Here is a 20,100-nt window from a genome sequence, read left to right on the forward strand (position 1 = left end):
ATCAAGCATAATGCATAGCCGGGCTGGAAACATCAGAGTATTGAATACCCTCTGCTCGGAGTGCCTTCTTAGCCTCTCCAAAAGAAGCTCATTGCTGTTGTACTTTTGCTGTAAAATCTGGGAAAACGAGGACCTTGCTATTGGTCCACCTCGGAGGGGCTGTGTGTCAGTGTCCTCTAAAGTAATGCTTGATCCCTATAGTGCAGTAATTTAGCCATTACCGGCCTGGGAGGCCTCCCTGGCGCCAAGGGTCGTGCCAGCATTGCATGTGCGCTCTCCAGAGCAAAGAATTTAGTAAGGTGGTCCTTCGCCACCTCCGTGGAACGCCAGTGTTCTAAGAAAGTCACCATATGCGACCCTTCGAATCCCTCTGGTAGGCCCGCTAGGCGAATATTATTGCGGCGATTCAATCCTCTGCCCTATTCTCTAGTGTGAGTACCCTAGCCTCAAGATCCTCAACTATGTGGGTAGTGGCTCTCTGGTCTGGAATTAGGTCCTTCAGCGTCTGCCCCATCTCCTTGACTCTTTCGGATAATTTGTGATGTTCCGCTCTCAGCAAACAAGCCCCACGGACACTGCACCAATGTCCTCCTGGAGCATGGATTTCGTATCTGCGATAGCAGCTAATACCCTATCCAGGTGGTCGTGTATCAGGGACTTCTCATCATTTCCATTCTCACCGTCTCCATGTGGGGGCAGGGAAGCGTCCCCTGCCTGCAGTGTACTGTGCCTAGGTCTGGTTTTCACCATGCCTCCTCCAGTAAGGAACCAAGCTTACACATGTAGTCTATCAGTAGCAGCCCGGCAAAGTCCAGGCATTCTTCTGTTTCGACTCAAGGATGGGGAGTGGGGATACCCAGGTAGCACACTCAGCCTGCTGTATGCCCAGGACCCCGCTTTGAAGTATCACTAGGTAGGCACCCCAGTGGGGAGCTTTTAATTTCAGTCTACTCAAGGAATAAGGCAGAAGGTCGAATCCACCTCCCCACAGTACATGTATTGAACGGGCAGCCTTCCTAGGAGACTAACTGGTGCTAGTCCATCCACCCCGAGCACATAGTGTCTGCGCTGGTCCCACCGCTGCAGGGTGAAACTCATCCGGACTGCAGCCCTCTGATGCTCCCCCCTGAGGGATCGGACTCACTGCATTGTTTGCCAGTCCTGGGCAGGGCTCTCACTCTTACACTCAGCAGTCTGCAAACGGGTCGGGAGCCACGTGTCCCTGTGTGCCTTCTCCTCGGACCCCGATGAGTCCCCAATTCCTCACTGTAGTGCCTTATAGGACTCTGTTTTCAAGTTGCTTGTCAGGGTGACCCGCTTTTCCACCGCTACGTGGCAATTCCCAAATAGTGGTCACTCCGTAGCCCGCGCCAATCGCGGCTAACTTCTGCTGCAGCTCACCTGAAGGGCCAATCGCCACAGAGGGACCTGCCCAGCCAGGCCGCAGAGCCCCACTGCTCTACCCTCAGATGGGCCAGGCTCATCTCACTGCACTCGGGAGGGTCCCATTCCCTTCCGCCCAGCAGCGGGCGTGCCAGCAGGTGAGTCGGGCACCTAGTTTGTCTCCGGAGCGGCCTCCGTGCCTGTTCCGGGGACGAAGCACCCTCCGGGCTCAGATTCAGGGCTTGGGATCCCCACTGATGGGTTCTGGATTCTTCTTTCCACCACGGCAGCCCCCTGCATTCGCTGTGTTGTGGCAGTGTCTGGGGCTCTGGCACTTCGGATCTAGGCCATCAAGCACTATCGACCTGCCCACTGCAAGAGACAGGGCTGCCATTATGTTCCCAGGTCAGAGATACTCTGCAGAATATGTCCTCCGTCAGGTACACCAGGCCCTCTTCGTTGCAATGATAGGTTCCATCCACCCCATTACCTCAAGCCCCCTAGCAGAGAGGGGTCTCCAGGGGCAGACGTCAAAGGATTCCAGATGGCCCGGCGCGGAGCCTCAGAACTACATGTCTGCCATCTTCGGCTCGCCTGCCATGCCCGATTGTGCCACCCACTTATGTAGCATTTTAAACCAGTCTCCAGCCTGCCATTGCAGATTGTATGTGTAGTTTCAACTTCTATTTCGACCTGGAAAAAAACACAACTTGCCAGGCCTAAACCTTTCTAATACTTCTGGGTCACCCCTAGGGAGGCCTTAAAAAGCCCCTAGGGCAGAAGTAATTTTATTTACCATTTTGGACATGTACTCCTACGTTTTACATGTCCTGGTAGTGGCACCACCAGGTATACATATTGGACCATCAGAGCGAACTCTTCGGATCACTTCTGGACCTGTAGAAGACTCAGACTAAGGACTGTTCTGCTGCCCTGCCCTCGAGGGAATTTTTGGTGTATATTAAGGGCTGCAAAAATAAAAAATTTCATAGACTGGAGGGTCTAGTAACCTAAAAAATGTACTTGACCTAACTGAAATGCACCTGACCTCAGTTTCTGGAAGCGGATCAAATGTGACAAGGTAATAAGATTGCTCATTCACTTTGTGAGCATAAAGAGGTTTTTAAATCGGGTCACATTTCCTCTGCGTTCAAAGACAGAGGTCAAAAGTCATAATGTCTTCCTACTCACCAGAAAGGGTGAGTAGAACCTAAATATAGCTCACCCTAATTGAATCTGGTTCGCAAATACAGGCGGGAGAGTGGATTTTTCGAGCCCCGATATTGTGTGTATATATATTTTTTTAATCTTTTTATTAAACAAAAAGACATTTCCATTCACAATTCGATGAGATAAATTACAGTACATGCTTCTAGTCACACTCGTCACCGTTATACAATGTATTATACAATATAGCAATGTAGCTATCTCTATGGCGTTACAGGATCTTCCAAAGAGAACAGCTGGGGGTTCACATATATTACCACAGTAACCATTCCATTTGCTCCATATGTCAATCTATTTTTTTGGGGCACCCTCTAGAAACATACACAGTTTTTCCCCGTAGCATACACCAGTCCATGTCTGCTTTCCACTCCTCAACTTTGGGCGGTGTCCCAGGCCCAACACAATCTTGCCAGGTTCCTTTTAGTTACCATCAGCCTGTGACCCAAATTCGGTCTTTCCTACCTAAGTCTGTGGGTTCCCAGACATTTAAAAGACATCGCTTAGCTTCAATCCCTACCACAAGTCAGAGGACCTCACCTAGACAGGCATGTATCCCCTTCCAGTATATCTGTATATACACACACTCCCACAGGCTATGCAAAAATGTGCCCTCCTGACCACTTTGCCTCCTGCACATGCCTTTGTATGCCCTTCCCATACCGACGAGCCAAGTCCCTGCGACACAGATTCTATGGAGGATCTTCAATTGTACCAGACGCAACCTGGAGGAGATTGCAACTTCCCGCGGGGAGGCCTCTGCCTCTTGCCACTCTTCGTCATCAAGTTCCAACCCATTGGTCCCGGATCACTTTGAGAGGGTCTGCTGCATTATTGATCTGCTTCTTATATGTCAAGGACACTGCTTTAGTTTGAAGGTACCCATCGAGCAAACTATCTTCCAACAGCGAAGCATCTGGGGGGGGGGGAATACTCCCTTCTGCAAGTGCGACGTTAGTGTCCGTCTCACCTGTAGATACGTAAAGTATTCCGTGCTGGCCAGTTCATATTCTTGTTGCAAGGTGGCGAGGGAGGTAATTTCTCCCTTGTGCCATAGGTCCCCTATTTTCGTGATCCTTATCAGGTCCCTCTTATCAAACCCCTTCGAACCTCTCAGGGTGCCCAGTTGCTCAGAGTGCCACTAAGGAGTAGCCATTGTGAGCTTTCGTTCCCATCCCAGGCTTCTATTAACTGTGGGCCATACATGCACTGAGTGTCTGGTTGGTCCTGTTAAGAGAACATTTTCTGGGCCTGGAATAGAGGGCCTTGTTGTAATTACCTCCCGGCAATAACCATTTATCCATTCTGTAACCTGGGTCGCCCCCGTCGGTACATACATTGATGTATGGCTGCTAAGTGGGCTGCCCAGTAATACTTCCTAATGTCTGAAACCCTATCCCCCGTCACACCAACTCAAGACAGTTTGGGAAGGGCTATGCGAGGGCGACCATCCCAAAGCAGTTCCCTCTGGAGACTTTCCACCTCTTTAAAATATTTCGGCACAGACCTGGGAAATTCTGGAGCGCATATAGAAAACGTGGTAGAGACATTTTGAATAATGCTGCCCTCCCCAATAATGAGAGCGGTAGAATCTTCCAATTGGCCGCATCTTGCTTTAGCCTCAGCAGCAGGGGGGGGAATATGTTTCGATCGTAGCTAGCTTTGGCGTCTACATGATAAAGATCCCCAAATACTGGAAGTCCTCTTTCGCTTCCTTCATGGGACACCCCCTAGGTAGTGGAGGCGGCTCACCACTAAGGCCATACATCATGGATTTGCTCCAGTTGATCGTGTACCGAGAGTATTTCCCAAAGGTGGTAAATATATGGAGTACTCTGTAGAGCAACGACTTGGGGGATGTGAGATAAAGCAGTATATCGTCCGCATAAAGAGAAATGCGGTCCTCCCACGTGTCAGCCCACTTTAGTCCCTGGATTACTGGGTCTCCACAAATCCACGCCGCCAGTGGCTCCAGGGTAAGAGCAAAGAGGAGGGGAGACAGCGGACACCCCGGTCTCGTGCCACGGCTTAGTTTGAATACCTCAGATTTCTTATTAACGACCGCTAGCGCCAGGGGCTCTGCATACAAAAGGTGCACCCACCTGATAAAATTGGGCCCAAATCCCATCCTGGCCAAGACTGCAAACAAATATGGCCACTCTATTGTATCGAAAGCCAGCGCGGCATCAAGTGAGACCACAATTGCAGCTTCCTGAATCATGCCCCGGCACCCCAACACGCCATGTAGTCTCCTCAGGTGTAAGGCTGTATTTCGGTGGGGCATGAAGCCCGATTGGTCTGGGTGCACTAGTTTGCCTATTACTTGAACCAGACGACTGGCTAGTATTTTTGTGAGTATTTTGGGCTCAGCATTTAATAGTGAGATGGGCCTGTAGGACAAGCATGCACCTCTGGGCTTGCAATTTTATGTACAGTGACCAATGTGTCAACCCTTTTAGTGGGAGCAGCCCCGATTCACGGCATTCTTTAAACATGGCTCGCATGTATGAGGCAAGCAAATCCGGCTCTAGCTTGTAGAGCTCAATTGGCAGCCTGTTGGGGCCTAGAACTTTACCAGACTGGAGGCTTCTAATCACTTGGGCAACCTCGTCATTAGTAAAGTCGCTTTCTCCAAGGTCTCGGTCATCTACGGCCAGGGAGGGACGTCTTATGTCCCTGATCAGAGCTTGCGAGTCCTCTTCTGTAAAGGAAGAGCTTGCACGATAGATGGAGCGATAGCGATCTGCAAACTCATTAGCGATCTCTTGCGGGTCCGTTATAGCTTCCTCCGATCCCTTCAGTTCAGGAACCAGTCTACTTGCCAGATATTTTTTATCCAGCCATGCCAGTAGCTTTCCAGCCGTGTCCCCCAGGTCATAGAGCCTACCCTCTCTGTCTCTGCCCAATGACTTAGCCATGTCGGTTGCATGAAGCCTACCTTGTGTCATTGGTTCCCCGCCATCTTCTTCCATGAGGGGGGTTTCATCTTCCAAACGAGTTAGTTCTTTCGACTTTTCTTTCCACACCCCTGCTAATAGCAAGAAAGCCAGACCCTGCACTATAGTTTTAAAGGCTTCCCATAGGATTTGGGATGAACTCACATATTCCCTGTTCTGTAGAAAGTGTAGTATAGCTGGTACTACCTTGTCGTTTACCACTGGGTTCCTGAAGTAACACAGGTTTATAGGCGCTACCTGTCCCACTCTCCTCTAACCCTTGACCACAGTGGGGAGTGATCAGATATACCTCGGGCGAGGTGTCTGATTTCCCTAATGTTCCCCGCTTGGGGTGGCGGAGTGAGAAGGTAATCTATAAGAGATAAGCGATTGTGAGCCCCGGAATGGAAAGTGTGTCAGATGTGTTCAGGGTGGAACATCCTCCAAGTGTCCACAAGCCCCATGGCTTCAAGGAAGTCTGGGAGCCAACTCTGTGAGGGACTGATGATACAGGGTGGACAGCGATCAAGAGAGCGCAACACCACTGAATTAAAGTCTGCTCCCACGACCAGACCGCTTTCGGGGAATGACAACACCATTTTACCCAGGTCTCTGAAGGATTGGCGCTGCAACCCCTTCCACTGTCTGGAAATTGCTGCATATCTACCCATCCCGTCAGTCCACATGTGTTGCATTGACATCGGAAAGTAATTGTTGATTAGGATGCCCACTACCATGGAACCTGTGGTAAAACCAGACTGAGCCACCAGCCGGTAGCCCCATCTGCTCATGGCCTTGCAGAAGTTACTTACCCAGTTCGTCTCCTGGAGAAGCACCACCTTCGGGGCATTGCGCTTGACATATTGCAATACGATACTATGCTTTACTTTGTCCCCGAGCCCATTTACATTCCAACTTAGGAGTTAAAGGTCTTATCCCAGTGCGTCCCCATGTGTAGGTTCAGAGATTGGGCATCCCATCGCTTTATTAGCAATATGCAATGTCGTTCTCACCAACAGAACATTAAACAACCCCACTCCACCCTAATTACCCCCCCTTCCTGCTCCCCTGCATACTGGGCCTAGAACTGCCCATAAATCAATTCATGCAGAGTGCCTGTTGCCCAAACTTGAACTAAAAGTAGAATATAATAGGCGGTGGAAGCTCCGCCAACACAACCACCTCAAGTTCAAAAAACAATGCGCCCTGTCAGAGGAGCCCACTCAACATCAAAAAGGATAAATAGGACAATCAACTAATGCAGTCAAACCATTGTCCGTCACATAAGTTCAGCCACTGCTGATCGAAGGCACTGCCGGGCAAGGCACCAAAATCAGCCTCTAGCACCACATTCTCATCAGACTGGGCCATTAGATGAACCGGCATGGTCCGCCACTTAGTGGGCATTATGGTCCTTCGCGGCTCTCCAAACTTTGAGCCAGTGCGCAGCCGCCTCCAGGGCATCAAAAAACCAGACCCTGCCATCTGCTTCGACGCCGGGCCGGTAATAGCAAGGCATACTGAAGCTGTCTCGAAATCTCTTCTTCATCTCCAAAAAGAATCGTTGTCGCTGTACATTCAAGGTGAAATCTGGAAAAAAGGAAATCCGAGTTCTCATACTTCAAGGGTGGGGAGCCCATACGCGAAGTCTGCAATATGACATCTCTGTCCCTGAAATGTGAAAGTCTTGCCAACATAGGGCGGGGAGGCGCACCAGGCTTTGGGCGTCTCCTAGGAACTCTATGCGCCCTTTCTACCACAAACATTTTTGACAACCCCTTAGGCTGAAGATGCAAGTATTAGTTCTTCCATGAATAAGTTCACGGCAGGGCCTTCCGCCCTCTCCGGCAGACCTACAATCCTAACGTTGTTTCTTCTGGTGCGCCCTTCATAGTCATCCAACTTGTTCCCTGCAAAGCTGTGAAAGGCCTGGAGGTTCTGGATATTTGCTGCATTTGCATTGCGTCTCCAATGAGGCTAGCAGTGACGATTTCCATTGGTTTCACTTTCTCTCCTGTTTTAGTCAGGTCAGCTCAGAACAGTATCACTTCAGACGTGATGGTGACCATCCTCTGTTCAAGGGATGAGCGCACACCTGAGATGGCGTCCATTACATCTTTTAACGTCAGGTCCGGAAGCGCCCCTTCAGATCCAGTCGTCCTTTTCCCCTTGTCACCGTGTTCAGGGTCGGCCTGCTTTCGCAGCACATACGTGTCTAGTTTAGTCTGTTGTGTCACTTTTGCGCCCTTGGCATTCAACATTTTCTCAATGGAGCAGCCAGGACCAGCTCTCGTGTAGGCTCCAGGCCTCTCTCCCCTCAGCGGTAATCCTCTCTGCTCAGTAGTGCCCAGTCTTGCCTTGCTGTTCACATATAACGTCCCTCTTTCACCAGCACCAGCAGGGGAGGGGCATTACACACCAGGTCACTGCGGGTACGTGCTTCCCGCTGTTGGTGACCAGTGCGCCCTTTGTGCCTCCTCTTTTGCGACAATAACGGTTATAGTTCTGGGCCTCTGTTTGCGCACTCAACTGGGTTGTCCAACCAGTCCTCGGACCTCTACAAGCGCTTGGGAAGGCTTGATCAGCTATGTCCCTCAGGCTCTGCCTCAACTCCCAGCCTTCCAAAGGCCAACGGGCCAAGTCTGGATCGGTGCCCCGCAGCACTGACAGTTGCACTGTAGTCTCTCTGCAGCTCAGTGCCCCACACCAGACCGTCACTTACCTTCACAGTGGCGGGCGGGCCAGAGCACTAGTGCCCAGGATGCCGCAGGGCTGGGATCTCCGGTTGGGACCTCCGCACTACGGCACTCTCCGCGGGCCTCAATCACGCATGCCCGGCAGGAACACCTCCCAGTCAATCGCAGGTGATCAAGCCGTGGCCACTTGCTTTAGGGACAGGATTTCCAGACCCGGACTGCCTTTTTTCCTGCCGCAGGTCCAACAGCAGCTACGTCCGCGGCTTCACATTCACGAGGGGCCGGATCGATCAGAGCGTCACGCCCAACTTCCCAACGCGGCAGCCCCCTGGCTCAATAAGGCCACAGCTTGGGGCGCCGATATTTCTACTTTCCGGCGACTGTACGAAGCCGCTGTTCGGTGTCCCAGCCTCAGCAGTAGTTCCGGTGGCCCCTCAACTGCATGGGCATCTGATTATTTAGGCGGATATACGGAAGGTGGTCGGGTGTGCTACTGAGCAACTTTAGCTGGCGGCCATTGCGTTCCGCACAAAGCCACCCCCCACGATATTGTGCATTTATTTGGGGGTATAATATGTATTTTTCCTTAGGTCTAGAATATGTTTGTTTTGTCATGTGAAATACATTTTGTAATGCTACATGTCTTAATTACTGAAGGTGCCTGATCCTCCTCTGGCTCCAGATATCTCAGGTGCTAAATGCAATGAACTGGCGAATTACTTCAATTCTAAAATTCAAAACATTTTAAGTACATTGCCGCAACTTGATTGCGTAGCAGATGTCTGTAGCCGGTCTCTGGCTCTTGGCCCTCAGCTTGATGCATTTGACCCAGTATCAGTGGAAGAATTCCTTAAAGTTTTGGCCGCTATGAAAAGTGGCTCCCCTAATGATCCGGTTCCTATGCGGATCCTTAAACAGATTGCTACCATCATTGCTACCCCGGCAACTGAGCTAATTAATGCCTCTCTTTTTCAGGGCACTGTCCCACTCAGTTGGAAGGGGGCCATCGTAAAGGCACTTTTGAAAAAACCGCAGCTCGACCCGCTGGAATTGGCCAATTTTCGGCCGATCTCATTACTTCCAGGACTCAGTAAGATCACAGAAAAAATGGTGAATTACCAACTCGCCCACTTTCTGGAATCTAATGAGTTACTGCGGAGTTCTCAAACAGGTTTCCGTCCAGGCCAGGGCACTGACACCGCCCTCCTCTCAGTCATCGAGGAGGCAAGGTGTATCTTGGATTCGGGAGGATCAGTGGCAGTGATCCTCCTGGACCGAAGCGCAGTCTTTGACACGGTGAATCACCGTGTCTTAATTCAGCGCCTATCCGACGTAGGAGTTGCAGGGTCTGCCCTGGCCTGGCTAACATCGTTCCAGTCTAATCGCACCTTCCAAGTCTGGGAGGGCAACTCACGTTCTGCCTTAATCCCCCTCCAGTGTGGTATACCTCAGGGCTCGTCCTTGAGCCCCACATTGTTCAATGTGTACATGTCTACCCTGGAGGATGTGGTGGCCCAGTTTGGGATTAAAATAGTGAGTTATGCAGACGACACTCAACTTGTCGTCTCACTCTCCCAAGTGGACCAACGTCCTGAGAGTCTTCACTCCTGCTTGACGAAAATACATGCCTGGATGAGCGAGTCTTCCCTTAAACTGAACGGGTCTAAAACAGAAATGATGTTATTAGGACATAAGGTGACTTCTATACCTGTCGCCATTTGGCCTACCTGTCCAGGCACTATATTTATTGGGAATGATACAATGGTTTATATTTATATTATTTAAGGTTATATTGCACGCAGATTTCACCTGATGTACACAACATGCTTAATGCAAAGTCATTTTAAAGTGAAGAACAGTATTGCTAGACAGTTCATAAAATACATTATCTGGCATGCTAAAATGAATAACAAATCTCTACTGGCAAAAAAAAAGACCATACATTATAACATTGATTTAACCTCTTTAATGTATGTTTCAGCTTATTTTAAAAATACGTTTTCCTCTTACACTTATACAAAATGATTGACAAATGTAATATATTCTCTTCGTGAAAGGCAGTGTGTGTCAAATATTCATGGGGATGGGTGGGAGGGATGGAGGTATTTAGGGCAAATTACAGGCATCTTTGTATCTGCCCACAGTCTCTGTCAAGGATCAGTGATCATGGGGATTGGGGTTTAAGGGCTGATAACATGGCCAGACCACGTCTCGTGCTTGGTTCCTGGGGCCAGGTGGGTGATCACAACGTCAACAGCTTGTATCTTCTCATTCTTGGGCGGAACAGTACAGAGCTTGTAGGTGACCTCATCCCCTTCTGTTGGAACATATTCCCCTTCGATGCTGTATACAGAGAAAAACAGACAATTCAGGTGAAATAAAACCTTTTCAATTAAAAATGCTAACACATTCCACCTCCCCACCACCCAAAACAATTGCAAATCGTGCAATGTGTGTGCATCCATAAACTGATGGAGCCGAAGAAGCTTATTTCCCAGTGCTCCTCCACGTTTTTTTCCTGTAGTTGAAAACAACCCAAAAAAGATAATCCAGAAAGAATTGCAGCTGAAAGCAGAGAAAAATAACAGCCAATAGATCAAAGGGAGCAAAGTTAACGTATTTGCATTTAGCCAAAGGTTCTCATTTCTGTTCCTGTCACACCTTTCACCACTTCTCCAAGCATCAGATCACCCCCCCCCTGTAATCTGGTCAACAAATAGTACAAGTTTAGTTTTATTTTCCAGATGCAGATTGGGGTTTCCTAAACAATTATTTAAAAACATAATTAAGCAACATATCTTCAAGATATAATACATGCTGTCATAATTCTTAACATAAATGATTAAAGAAATACATTTGAGATTTATAGCCTGGAATTATAGTCCATGTGTGTTGTCCATGTCTCGCCGCTGCACACCCTTCTCACCCTGATCCCTCAAAAAATATTTACACTTTTTTCTACCAGGGTCCACAATATGCTATAGATGTCTTCAAATTTCCCTCTGGGAAGTTGGTCTTGATTTAAAAAAAAAAAAAAACTATAGTACTTTTACTGTCCACTGAAGGCAAAGCAAAACAACTGAATCATCACATCAATGAGAGGCTAAGACAGTTCCATTTGCTTGCACTCTGCTGTGATTCCCTAACCAGATAAACTACCATAAGGATCGTGACTATGCCAATCTGAAGCACCAGAAATACTTTCTTAAATTCAGAGATAAAAACTATCTGGCTGCATAAGCAGTTGAATGCTGCCATCACGATCTGCAAAAGGCACTTAACATTTACACCAGTTGGTGCCACTACAGAGAAACTATTGCATTTTTATCACAAGAAAATGGATCACAATGCAGGAGGGTAGGATGAACTAAGATACATATCTTAGTTCTCCCCAAGACTCTTTCCACTGATCTGCGTGCTTGGCACAGTGTACAGTAATCAGACCCACAAGGATTTCGCGATTTGCCGCGAAATCGTCACTTTTTAAAAAATGCCGCAATTCTTACAAAAGTGCCCGCGAAATCAGCACTTTTTCAATTTGGACGTGAAACTGACTGAACATTGAAAGTCAGCATCATTACTCACTTTAGGCATTTGTTTATACCAGTATTGCATTCCTAGTTCATTTCTACAGAATAGGACAGTCTCAACATACCACTACATTCCTAGTTCGCCTCTACAGCAGAGCGCAGTTAATTTGTTGGGACATCACTTACAATCCATTGCATGTCCTATAGAAACATCTCTTCGCAGCATGTCTTGGACACCCCCTAGAGCACTATTCCTTAACTAGACTTGTTGTTATGTATGCCTCCAAGCAGAGGGAGTGAGTTCACGAGACAACCCTCGAAGTAGAACAAAGAAGAAGACACGAGCAGACCGGCGAAACCCACAACCGAGTAGTATAAAGTAATATCATGATTGTGGTCCAGAATTACAAGGCAGAATTCTATAAAGACTATAAATCAATCTGCCTCGGGCTATTTAAGACAGATGTTTACTCAATCAAGAGCAAATGCTTGTCAAACTGTCTCAATGCATTAAATAGTGTGCCTGCTTAAAGTGCCTAGACATCTATGCCACGGTAAGGCGCACTAAATACATGGAAAAAGAGTGCAATGCTAATAGCTGGAGTCTGCGTACAATATTCTGGGATTTACGTTAGCAGAGGCTAACGTCAGCAGTACTTTGATGGACTGTGTCATCCAAGTATAAAATGTTTTGAAGGGTTTATACATATATCTCTACACAAGAATTTACACGAAGTTCCAAATTTATTTAGGATTTTTGTTTTGTCAACAACTAGACTACAACTTAGGAATTGACTATGCACTTTCGCATTCTGGCAGCAGTCATGTAAGAACCAAAAATCCCACCCCATACCTTCACAATGATAACACTATTCTTTCCCTGGCAGTTCCAACCCAAAACACCTTTTCACCATTTCAAATTGTACATCTAGGAAATTCCAGTTAACTGTTGTAAAGCGGGACGAGGCTCCACTGGACATTTACCAACATTGCTTCACTCTTGACAATATCAGAGTAAATTGAGGCTGGAGTGAAAGGTGGTGACTCCTTCTCAATGAGCGTACATGCCTAGCTAAGGAACAGACAACATGTCTGGATGGTGCATCCTTCAAGTATCAGGTCCACATTACCACCTAGTGGTGAAGCCGTAACTCGCTTGGTGTGCCACAAAGAAGCACAAAAATAGAAGTTATAACTGAGTGACTCATGCATACATTTCCTTAGCTAGACAGAAGCGTTGCCTGATTGCGGTCTATAACCTGTTCTCAGTAACGCTGCTGCAATGTAACAAACAGTAAGGGTTCATCTATTGTAACAGTCTTCATATAAAGCACAAGGGCAAAGAGCAACTCTGTGGTGCAGACCTGTGGGCTATCGCCAGCACCTCTGACCTATCGCGGAGACCCTGATTAATCCCATAAAAAATATTAAGAATGCCCCGTACCTACTCATTTCCCATTTCCTTGACATGATGCTAAAATTATAATCTTAATTTATTACTATAACATTAACTTAGAGGTCGACTTTTACGTGCCATATTTATTTAGGGCTAGCATGTGTGTGTGTTTTTTTTTATATTTTACTGATATGGTTTTATAGGCATAGTCCCAAAACAAACTATATTTGATTGATTGAGAATATATTTTTACATGCCAAACATTTTCAAGGCTTGGCTCGTGCATGGACTCTTCGAGCGAAGACTGACCCTTAGCTCGGCTTGTGGTTAATTTATTGGCTCACTCACCTCTGCTTAATAGAAATATCATTCCTGGGCAGAGATACATGTGTCTTTAATTATTCTGCAGTAAAACTAGGGGTTACCAGGGATTGTGTGCTAAATTCTGTATCATAGCTTGTTACAAATGGAGGCAAACGTGAGAGGATTTTTACAAATATTCTTCCCTTCTGCAAATCAGGAAGTTAGCTTTAGGATGTGGGAAGAAGAAACCAGAATCATTTCGAGCTTTAAAATAAACGGGCAGAGGTAGGATTTCAAAAGGTTTGCATACTAACAAAGTCAGTTATTTTTCTCACAGTGGGCCTTCTCGGACCTGTTCAACGGGCCATGGCCTGTCCACGAAAGCGGTGTCCAGCCGCCCTCAGACTCTCAGGCGAGAAAAGGGTTAAGGATGTGCCAAACACCGGACCCGCAATGTGTCAAAAGGTGTGATAACTGCTACCAACCTATACTAAAGTAAATGGAGAATTGCATTTCCAAGGGATAACAGCCTTCACCTGTGGGCTGTTTCCTCGGTTTCATATTCCAGGTTGCCTATTCAAAGTGGAATACTTTGCTAAAACAGTTTCTATTGATTTAAGGCTGAAAACGAATGATTATGAGTAAAATAAGGTGCCGCAAAAATGCCGCTAAATTTCCATATTTGTGCCGCTAAATTTCCATATTTGTGCCGCTAAATTTGCGAATCCATGACGCTATATCCTGGGGGAGGGGGGGGGGGGGGGTCTGAGTAATGTACTTGTGGGCTAGTGATTTGTTTTATGCAAATCACTAACCCACAGGTACATTCGTGCAGTATTTTTAATCCGTGAAAACGATTCAGAAAACATCACCTTGCAGCCACCTCTTCCCCCTACTCAGCCAGGGCCCCACTATTACCCTCCTACAGCTTTTTTAATTCATGGTGCTGCACCTCTCCTGCACGGGGCTGTCACAGTGGTCTACAGAACTAGGGGCCTTATGTACAGAACACAACTTTTTAGGTTTCGTCCTGGCGTTGCAACTGCGTAGCAGTTGCTCCGCCCAGGCGAAATCTAATGTTAACTCTATAACGGGGACTTGAAACCGCCCCTTCTTCCATTGGCTAGCTCCATAAATGGAGGCTAGCCATTGGAAGAGATTGCCTGTCAATCACGTTTTCCCGTTAAAACGCGATTCGGGGGCGTTTCTGGGTCTTTTTTAAGCCCCGCCCCTTTTGCCGTGTGCCCCCGGCCGCGCTGTGATTGGCTGCAGGCCCGGGACACCCCCGTGACGTAATTTCCCGGGCCGCGCTGTGATTGGCTGACGTCACGGGGGTATCCCAGGCCGGCAGCCAATCACAGCACGGCCCGGGACCTGACTTGTTTTTTTCGTCGCCTGAATACAGCCCATTGTAATTTGGCACAATAAATCATAAGTAAAGTGGCTCGGATTCCCACGTTCGACTTAATTAAATGAAATCCCTGGACGGGAAACTTGGTAAGTGGTGCTATCCACATATAGGCAACGTCCACTTTCACACTATGAAGCAGCGCTTTTCCCGTATGACACATTGAAGCAAAACCTCCGGTCGCTCTTGCCCCGTCTTCTTCCGAGTGTGTGCGACGAAAGCAGGGCACCACGCCCAGAGAATGGGTAAGGTGAGGCAGAAGCCGCAGGTGCCTGAGTCATTCTTACCCTGACGTCACGGAAGTCAACAAGGGCTAGACCGCCCTTCTCTGGAACGTGATACTGTTGGGCAGCAGCCATGTTGGTATGGGGAACTGAACTAAGCTGCAGACGTTCTACACTAAGAAAGAGTTTATACGCATGCGTCTTGGATTCTCGGTTCCAAGCGATCGTCCTACCCGGAAGTGCGAGTCTGGGCTCGGTTCCTTACCCTGCAGTCTCTGCTCCCGGTTCTCGTGTGAGCCTGTGATCATTGCGGCGCCCAGCTGACTTCAGCCGCTACTATGGCCACCTTAATTTCGGTGCCGTTGAAGAAGACCTCAGAGGTGGACCTGGCAAAGCCTCTCTTCAAGTTTATCCAGGTGACCTACTCTGGGGCCGGTGACGAGCAGGCCGAGTATTGCCGTGCTGCAGAAGAGCTCAACAAGCTCCGCAAGAGTGCTACCGGGCGACCACTGGACAAGCACGAGAGCAGCCTGGAGACCGTGCTCAGGTGGGGCTTGACGGCATCTGCTGCTATGTAGAGGGCGCCTTCCATAGGCCAAATCTAACTATTTCGAGTGGGCGATAAAGTGTTTTGTAGTTGTAGAGTTCTGGCAGCATAATGTTCCAGCAGTTCTGCCTATCAAATTTATAACGATAATCATTTCCCTCCTGTAGGCTCTCTGAGAGCAGCTTTGAATTACAGTGCATCTGAATGTGGCGGTAGACCTCAGCTTTACTTGGCCTCTTTTTTGTCCAACTTTAAATGAGTGATGGATTCTCCAAATGATTATATTTGGGGAGTTGTTCCCCTTAATTCATGTATAATTAATGTTTAACGTTGAGTGCTATTGGCCAGCCAATACCAGATTGATTCTACACTACTTTATCAACCCCCCTTTACATTTACCTATAGTGGCTTTGAGTTGGGTCTGTAGTTGTTACATATGTGGTGACGGTTTTAAACGTGTATTTATTATGCATTGTTGTAATGAATTGACAGTATCAGTTTACACGTTTGATTTTATTCCTTAATTGTAATTTAGCACACGCCCCACTAGTAAAACACAGTATATCCAGGCTTCTAACACCAATCACACTGTCTCGCTCTTAAGCTGCTGGCATGTGCAATATTTATCCCTTAGTCACAGTTGTTGGGAAAGTCTTATGTTGGCACACACTCTAAACTGGTGTTTATGCGTTTCTTGACTGTGCTGTAACTCTCCCCAAGTATTAAAGGGAGACAAACTTTTTCCAATGTTTGAGGATAAAACCTACTTTGAGAACACACAACCTACATTATTATGGAGCACCTTGGATGTGAATGCAGCATTGCATTGCTCCATGATGCACAAGGTTAAGTGGGAACAGATCTCTCTGTGGCGTTTGCCTACTCAAAAATGGAATGGGAATCTAGAGTCGTGATGGTAATGTTTATCTACTAGTTCCTCATATGGAGTTTGTACATGGTTCACCAGATGTTGGTCAAAAAATAATATGCTTTCTAAAGCAATGCCGTTAACATTGAGAAAATAATAGAAATTAGTCATACATTGGAGTACACTGTAACCAGAACTGACTTGTAAATGAAAACTCATTGTATTTGCTTCACGTAGGAATTACCTAAAAGTAGGCAGTATGAAAACTATCCAGATTCCAAGTATTTCTTGGCAACTGTGAATAAATAATACATTTTTTAGGTTTCGTCCTGGCGTTGCAACTGCGTAGCAGTTGCTCCACCCAGGCGAAATCTAATGTTAACTCTATAACGGGACTTGAAACCGCCCCTTCTTCCATTGGCTAGCTCCATAAATGGAGGCTAGCCATTGGAAGAGATTGCCTGTCAATCACGTTTTCCCGTTAAAACGCGATTCGGGGGCGTTTCTGGGTCTTTTTTAAGCCCTGCCCCTTTTGCCGTGTGTCCCGGGCCGCGCTGTGATTGGCTGCAGGCCCGGGACACCCCCGTGACGTCATTTCCCGGGCTGTGATTGGCTGCCGGCCCGGGACACCCCCGTGACGTCAGCCAATCACAGCACGGCCCGGGACCTGACTTGTTTTTTTCGTCGCCTGAATACAGCCCATTGTAATTTGGCACAATAATTCATAAGTAAAGTGGCTCGGATTCCCACGTTGGACTTAATTAAATTAAATCCCTGGACGGGAAACTTGGTAAGTGGTGCTATCCACATATAGGCAACGTCCACTGTCACACTATGAACCAGCGTCCATTCATACCAGTTAAACATCGCATCACATTCTTAACCCCCAAATCCACCCCTATTTCCTTCTTTTCTCTTCAGAGTATCGATGAGTTGATTGATCGGGCGGTTCCTGCCAGCATCCTCCTGGGGAGGCCACTGAAGTTGGATGACCCCGTCTGTGAGTGCATTTTTGTTTTCTTTTTTGTTGAGATGCAATCCATTCTTTTCAATTATGCACTGCCCCCACATTATAAAAAGAAAGATACTGAATCCCCCCCCCCCCGCCCCCCAATCCTTCAAGAGTTTTCACTTCAGAATAGACGCATGCAGTGAACATTCTGTTCTCATGTGAGCATCCACTTGGCGCTGTAAACAATAAAAATACTCTATAGCAAACCTCGCTGCATAAAGGAGTATAAACAAACACGATGCACCTGCTCTGTGGCACGCTAGTACTCTTATGTCCTCAGACTGAAATAGAAAACAAGACTGTCCAGGTACTTGCTGCTGCTTTTTTATTTTCTGTTTAAGGCGCCAGGCTGGCTGTCAAATTATCAAAACATCTAGTGACTAAATGAACTGTCAGAGCGACTCTTAAAATGCCAACACCCCTTCCAATAAGGGCTGTGATTTGATTCTAAACTTCAGACCCCGCAGCTCCTGCGAGGTCCAAGGCCAGTTTAATCTGGTTAGGTCGAGATGACGTCAGACTCTGCGGTACCAACAGAAGCGAATAGCAGACATGAGGGGAAATAGTTCGCGCTCTGCAAAACCGGGGGTGGTGCGGGAGATTATTTGTGGATTTCAGGCATGTGGGGATTGCATTTCGTGTGTTTGCGCTTTTACGGTGAGATTATAGTGGAAAACAAGCAGCAAACCGTATTTTAACTTCCTCTGGGATTGTAAATTAATTCAGCAGCAATTGAAACACGATTCGGCAGTTTTTTTCCTCATACATGACACCAGGGCTGGCTTTAGGGTGGTACGACCGGTGTTGGGGCGCTGTGTTTAGCAATAACTTACAATTTGAAAAGCAACTGCTGCAGAGTTCCTTGTGCCTCCAGCTTTCAGGCAGTAATAAAGATGTCAAGATAACTGTTGTGATTGTTACTGCTAGAGAGTGAGATGCGGTTTGTCTAGTGGCAGTTTTGACTTGTCATGAAGCAGATCAGAGGGTTAATATGCCTGCTGCAAAGAACAGATCTGTATATTTTATGTGGATAGCAGAGTGGCTTAGTAAAGCCTGCCTTTACCAGCCCTTTAAAACAAACTGTATGTGAGAGGGACTAAGGAGAGATATGGGACCCTTTTTAAAAAATATATTTATAGGAGCTCTGTGTGGGGAGGGCTCTGTGTGGGGGGCTCTCTGTGGGTGTGTGTGTGTGGCATTTGCGAGAGATTAAGCTATTGGCATCGTAAATGACAATGCCATTTATCTGTTTTTAAAACCAACACATAAATAAAAATGTTGTCATTTACAATGCCAATAGCTCTAACTTTTGCAAAGGCGAAACCGTTGCATTGTAAATGCTTGTTAGGAGTGGGATCAAGTCTTTGCAATTCACAAAAGAGGCTATGCAAATCGTTGTGAAGGACATACAAGAGGAGACGCCTTCCTCATACTTGCAAGTTGCAATGGGACACATGAAAACTGTTTTTACTTGCAGCCATTACAGGACTTGAGGACTAGGTCTGCTGTCCTGAGTTGCATATTTTTTTAAAGGGGGATAGCCCACCTCCCCAGGCCCTGTAGGGGTGGGGGCTCCCAGAAGGGCCCATCTGCATTTTGTAATTATAATTATATGTGGAACGGCCTGCAACATCCCACCCCGAGCCACTGGTGGGCCCTGGGAAGACAATCCCCCGGCACCATGTGATTAAAAAGTGGCGGAGGCGTGCGGCCCACCTCTCTAAACCTTACAAGGCCCCGGGGACTCCATCACCCGGGGCAGGTTATTGAACTGTGCCCCGGGGAACCCACCCCTGGACACAGTTATGTTCCCTGCCTGCAAGGATGTGGAAAGGTAAAGAAGTGTGCTCCCATCTGGCAGGAGCTCAAATACTTCTGGTTCCCTGCCCGTGTTCTTACGGGTAGGGAAATGCAATTGCTCCCATTTGGCAGGAGCAAGCAGAACTAAGTAGCTGCTCCCGCCGGATGGGAGGAATGCTGGCTCCGGTGAGGCCCTGGGGCTACCCAGCGATCCCCAGCGTTATGTTTGGGCACAGGTGCCATGAGCTCTACTCCCTCAATAGTAATGCATGTGACCACGGGGATGAGTGCCTGGGCCTCTTAGTCCTAATTGTAATGTTTGTGGTCCCAGAAGATTTAATTCCCTGGCTTCTTAATGCTTGCAGGAGGGGGCACGCCCCCTCGCTGAATGTTATTGTATTTGGCCAAAAGGAATGAGGACCCTGGGGCTTCTTAAGGCTTGGGGAGAGGGTCATGCATCCCCTTCTCTTATATTTAAAGTATGGCGCTGAAGGATGGAGTCCTGGCCCCCTTTGGGCTTGGGGGGAGAGAGAGGGGGGGGGATGTGACCCTTCCTCTTTAAAAAGAAAAAGGGGACCCTGGCCAATAGGTGTTTGAGAGGGAGGGGGCTCAACCTCTTCCTATGATGGGGGTGTGCTTCAAGTGGGGGGGTTGGATGCAGATCCTGGGTGCAGTCCAGGTCATTTCAACCAGCCTGTGCTGAGTGGGGTTGGGCTGATAACAAGGGTTGGACAAATCCCATGCCAAAGGATGTGCGTGGTTGCCTGACTGAA

At 47.6% G+C, this 20,100-nt stretch overlaps 1 protein-coding gene across 2 annotated transcripts in view; it reads right to left on the minus strand.

Annotated features, from left to right (window-relative positions):
* Positions 1-10,190: 10,190 nt before the first annotated feature.
* The window catches only part of LOC144784285 (calcium-regulated heat stable protein 1-like), a 159,098-nt gene continuing 149,188 nt past the window's right edge, over positions 10,191-20,100 (minus strand). For both annotated transcript variants that reach the window (XM_078662968.1, XM_078662969.1), the window contains exon 4: positions 10,191-10,582. In XM_078662968.1, the coding sequence (XP_078519094.1) occupies positions 10,420-10,582 (163 nt within the window). In that variant the 3' untranslated portion in view covers positions 10,191-10,419. The remainder of the gene's footprint in view (positions 10,583-20,100) is intronic.

Source organism: Lissotriton helveticus, chromosome 10 (assembly GCF_964261635.1).
Source record: "Lissotriton helveticus chromosome 10, aLisHel1.1, whole genome shotgun sequence".
NCBI classification, from domain to species: Eukaryota; Metazoa; Chordata; class Amphibia; order Caudata; family Salamandridae; genus Lissotriton; species Lissotriton helveticus.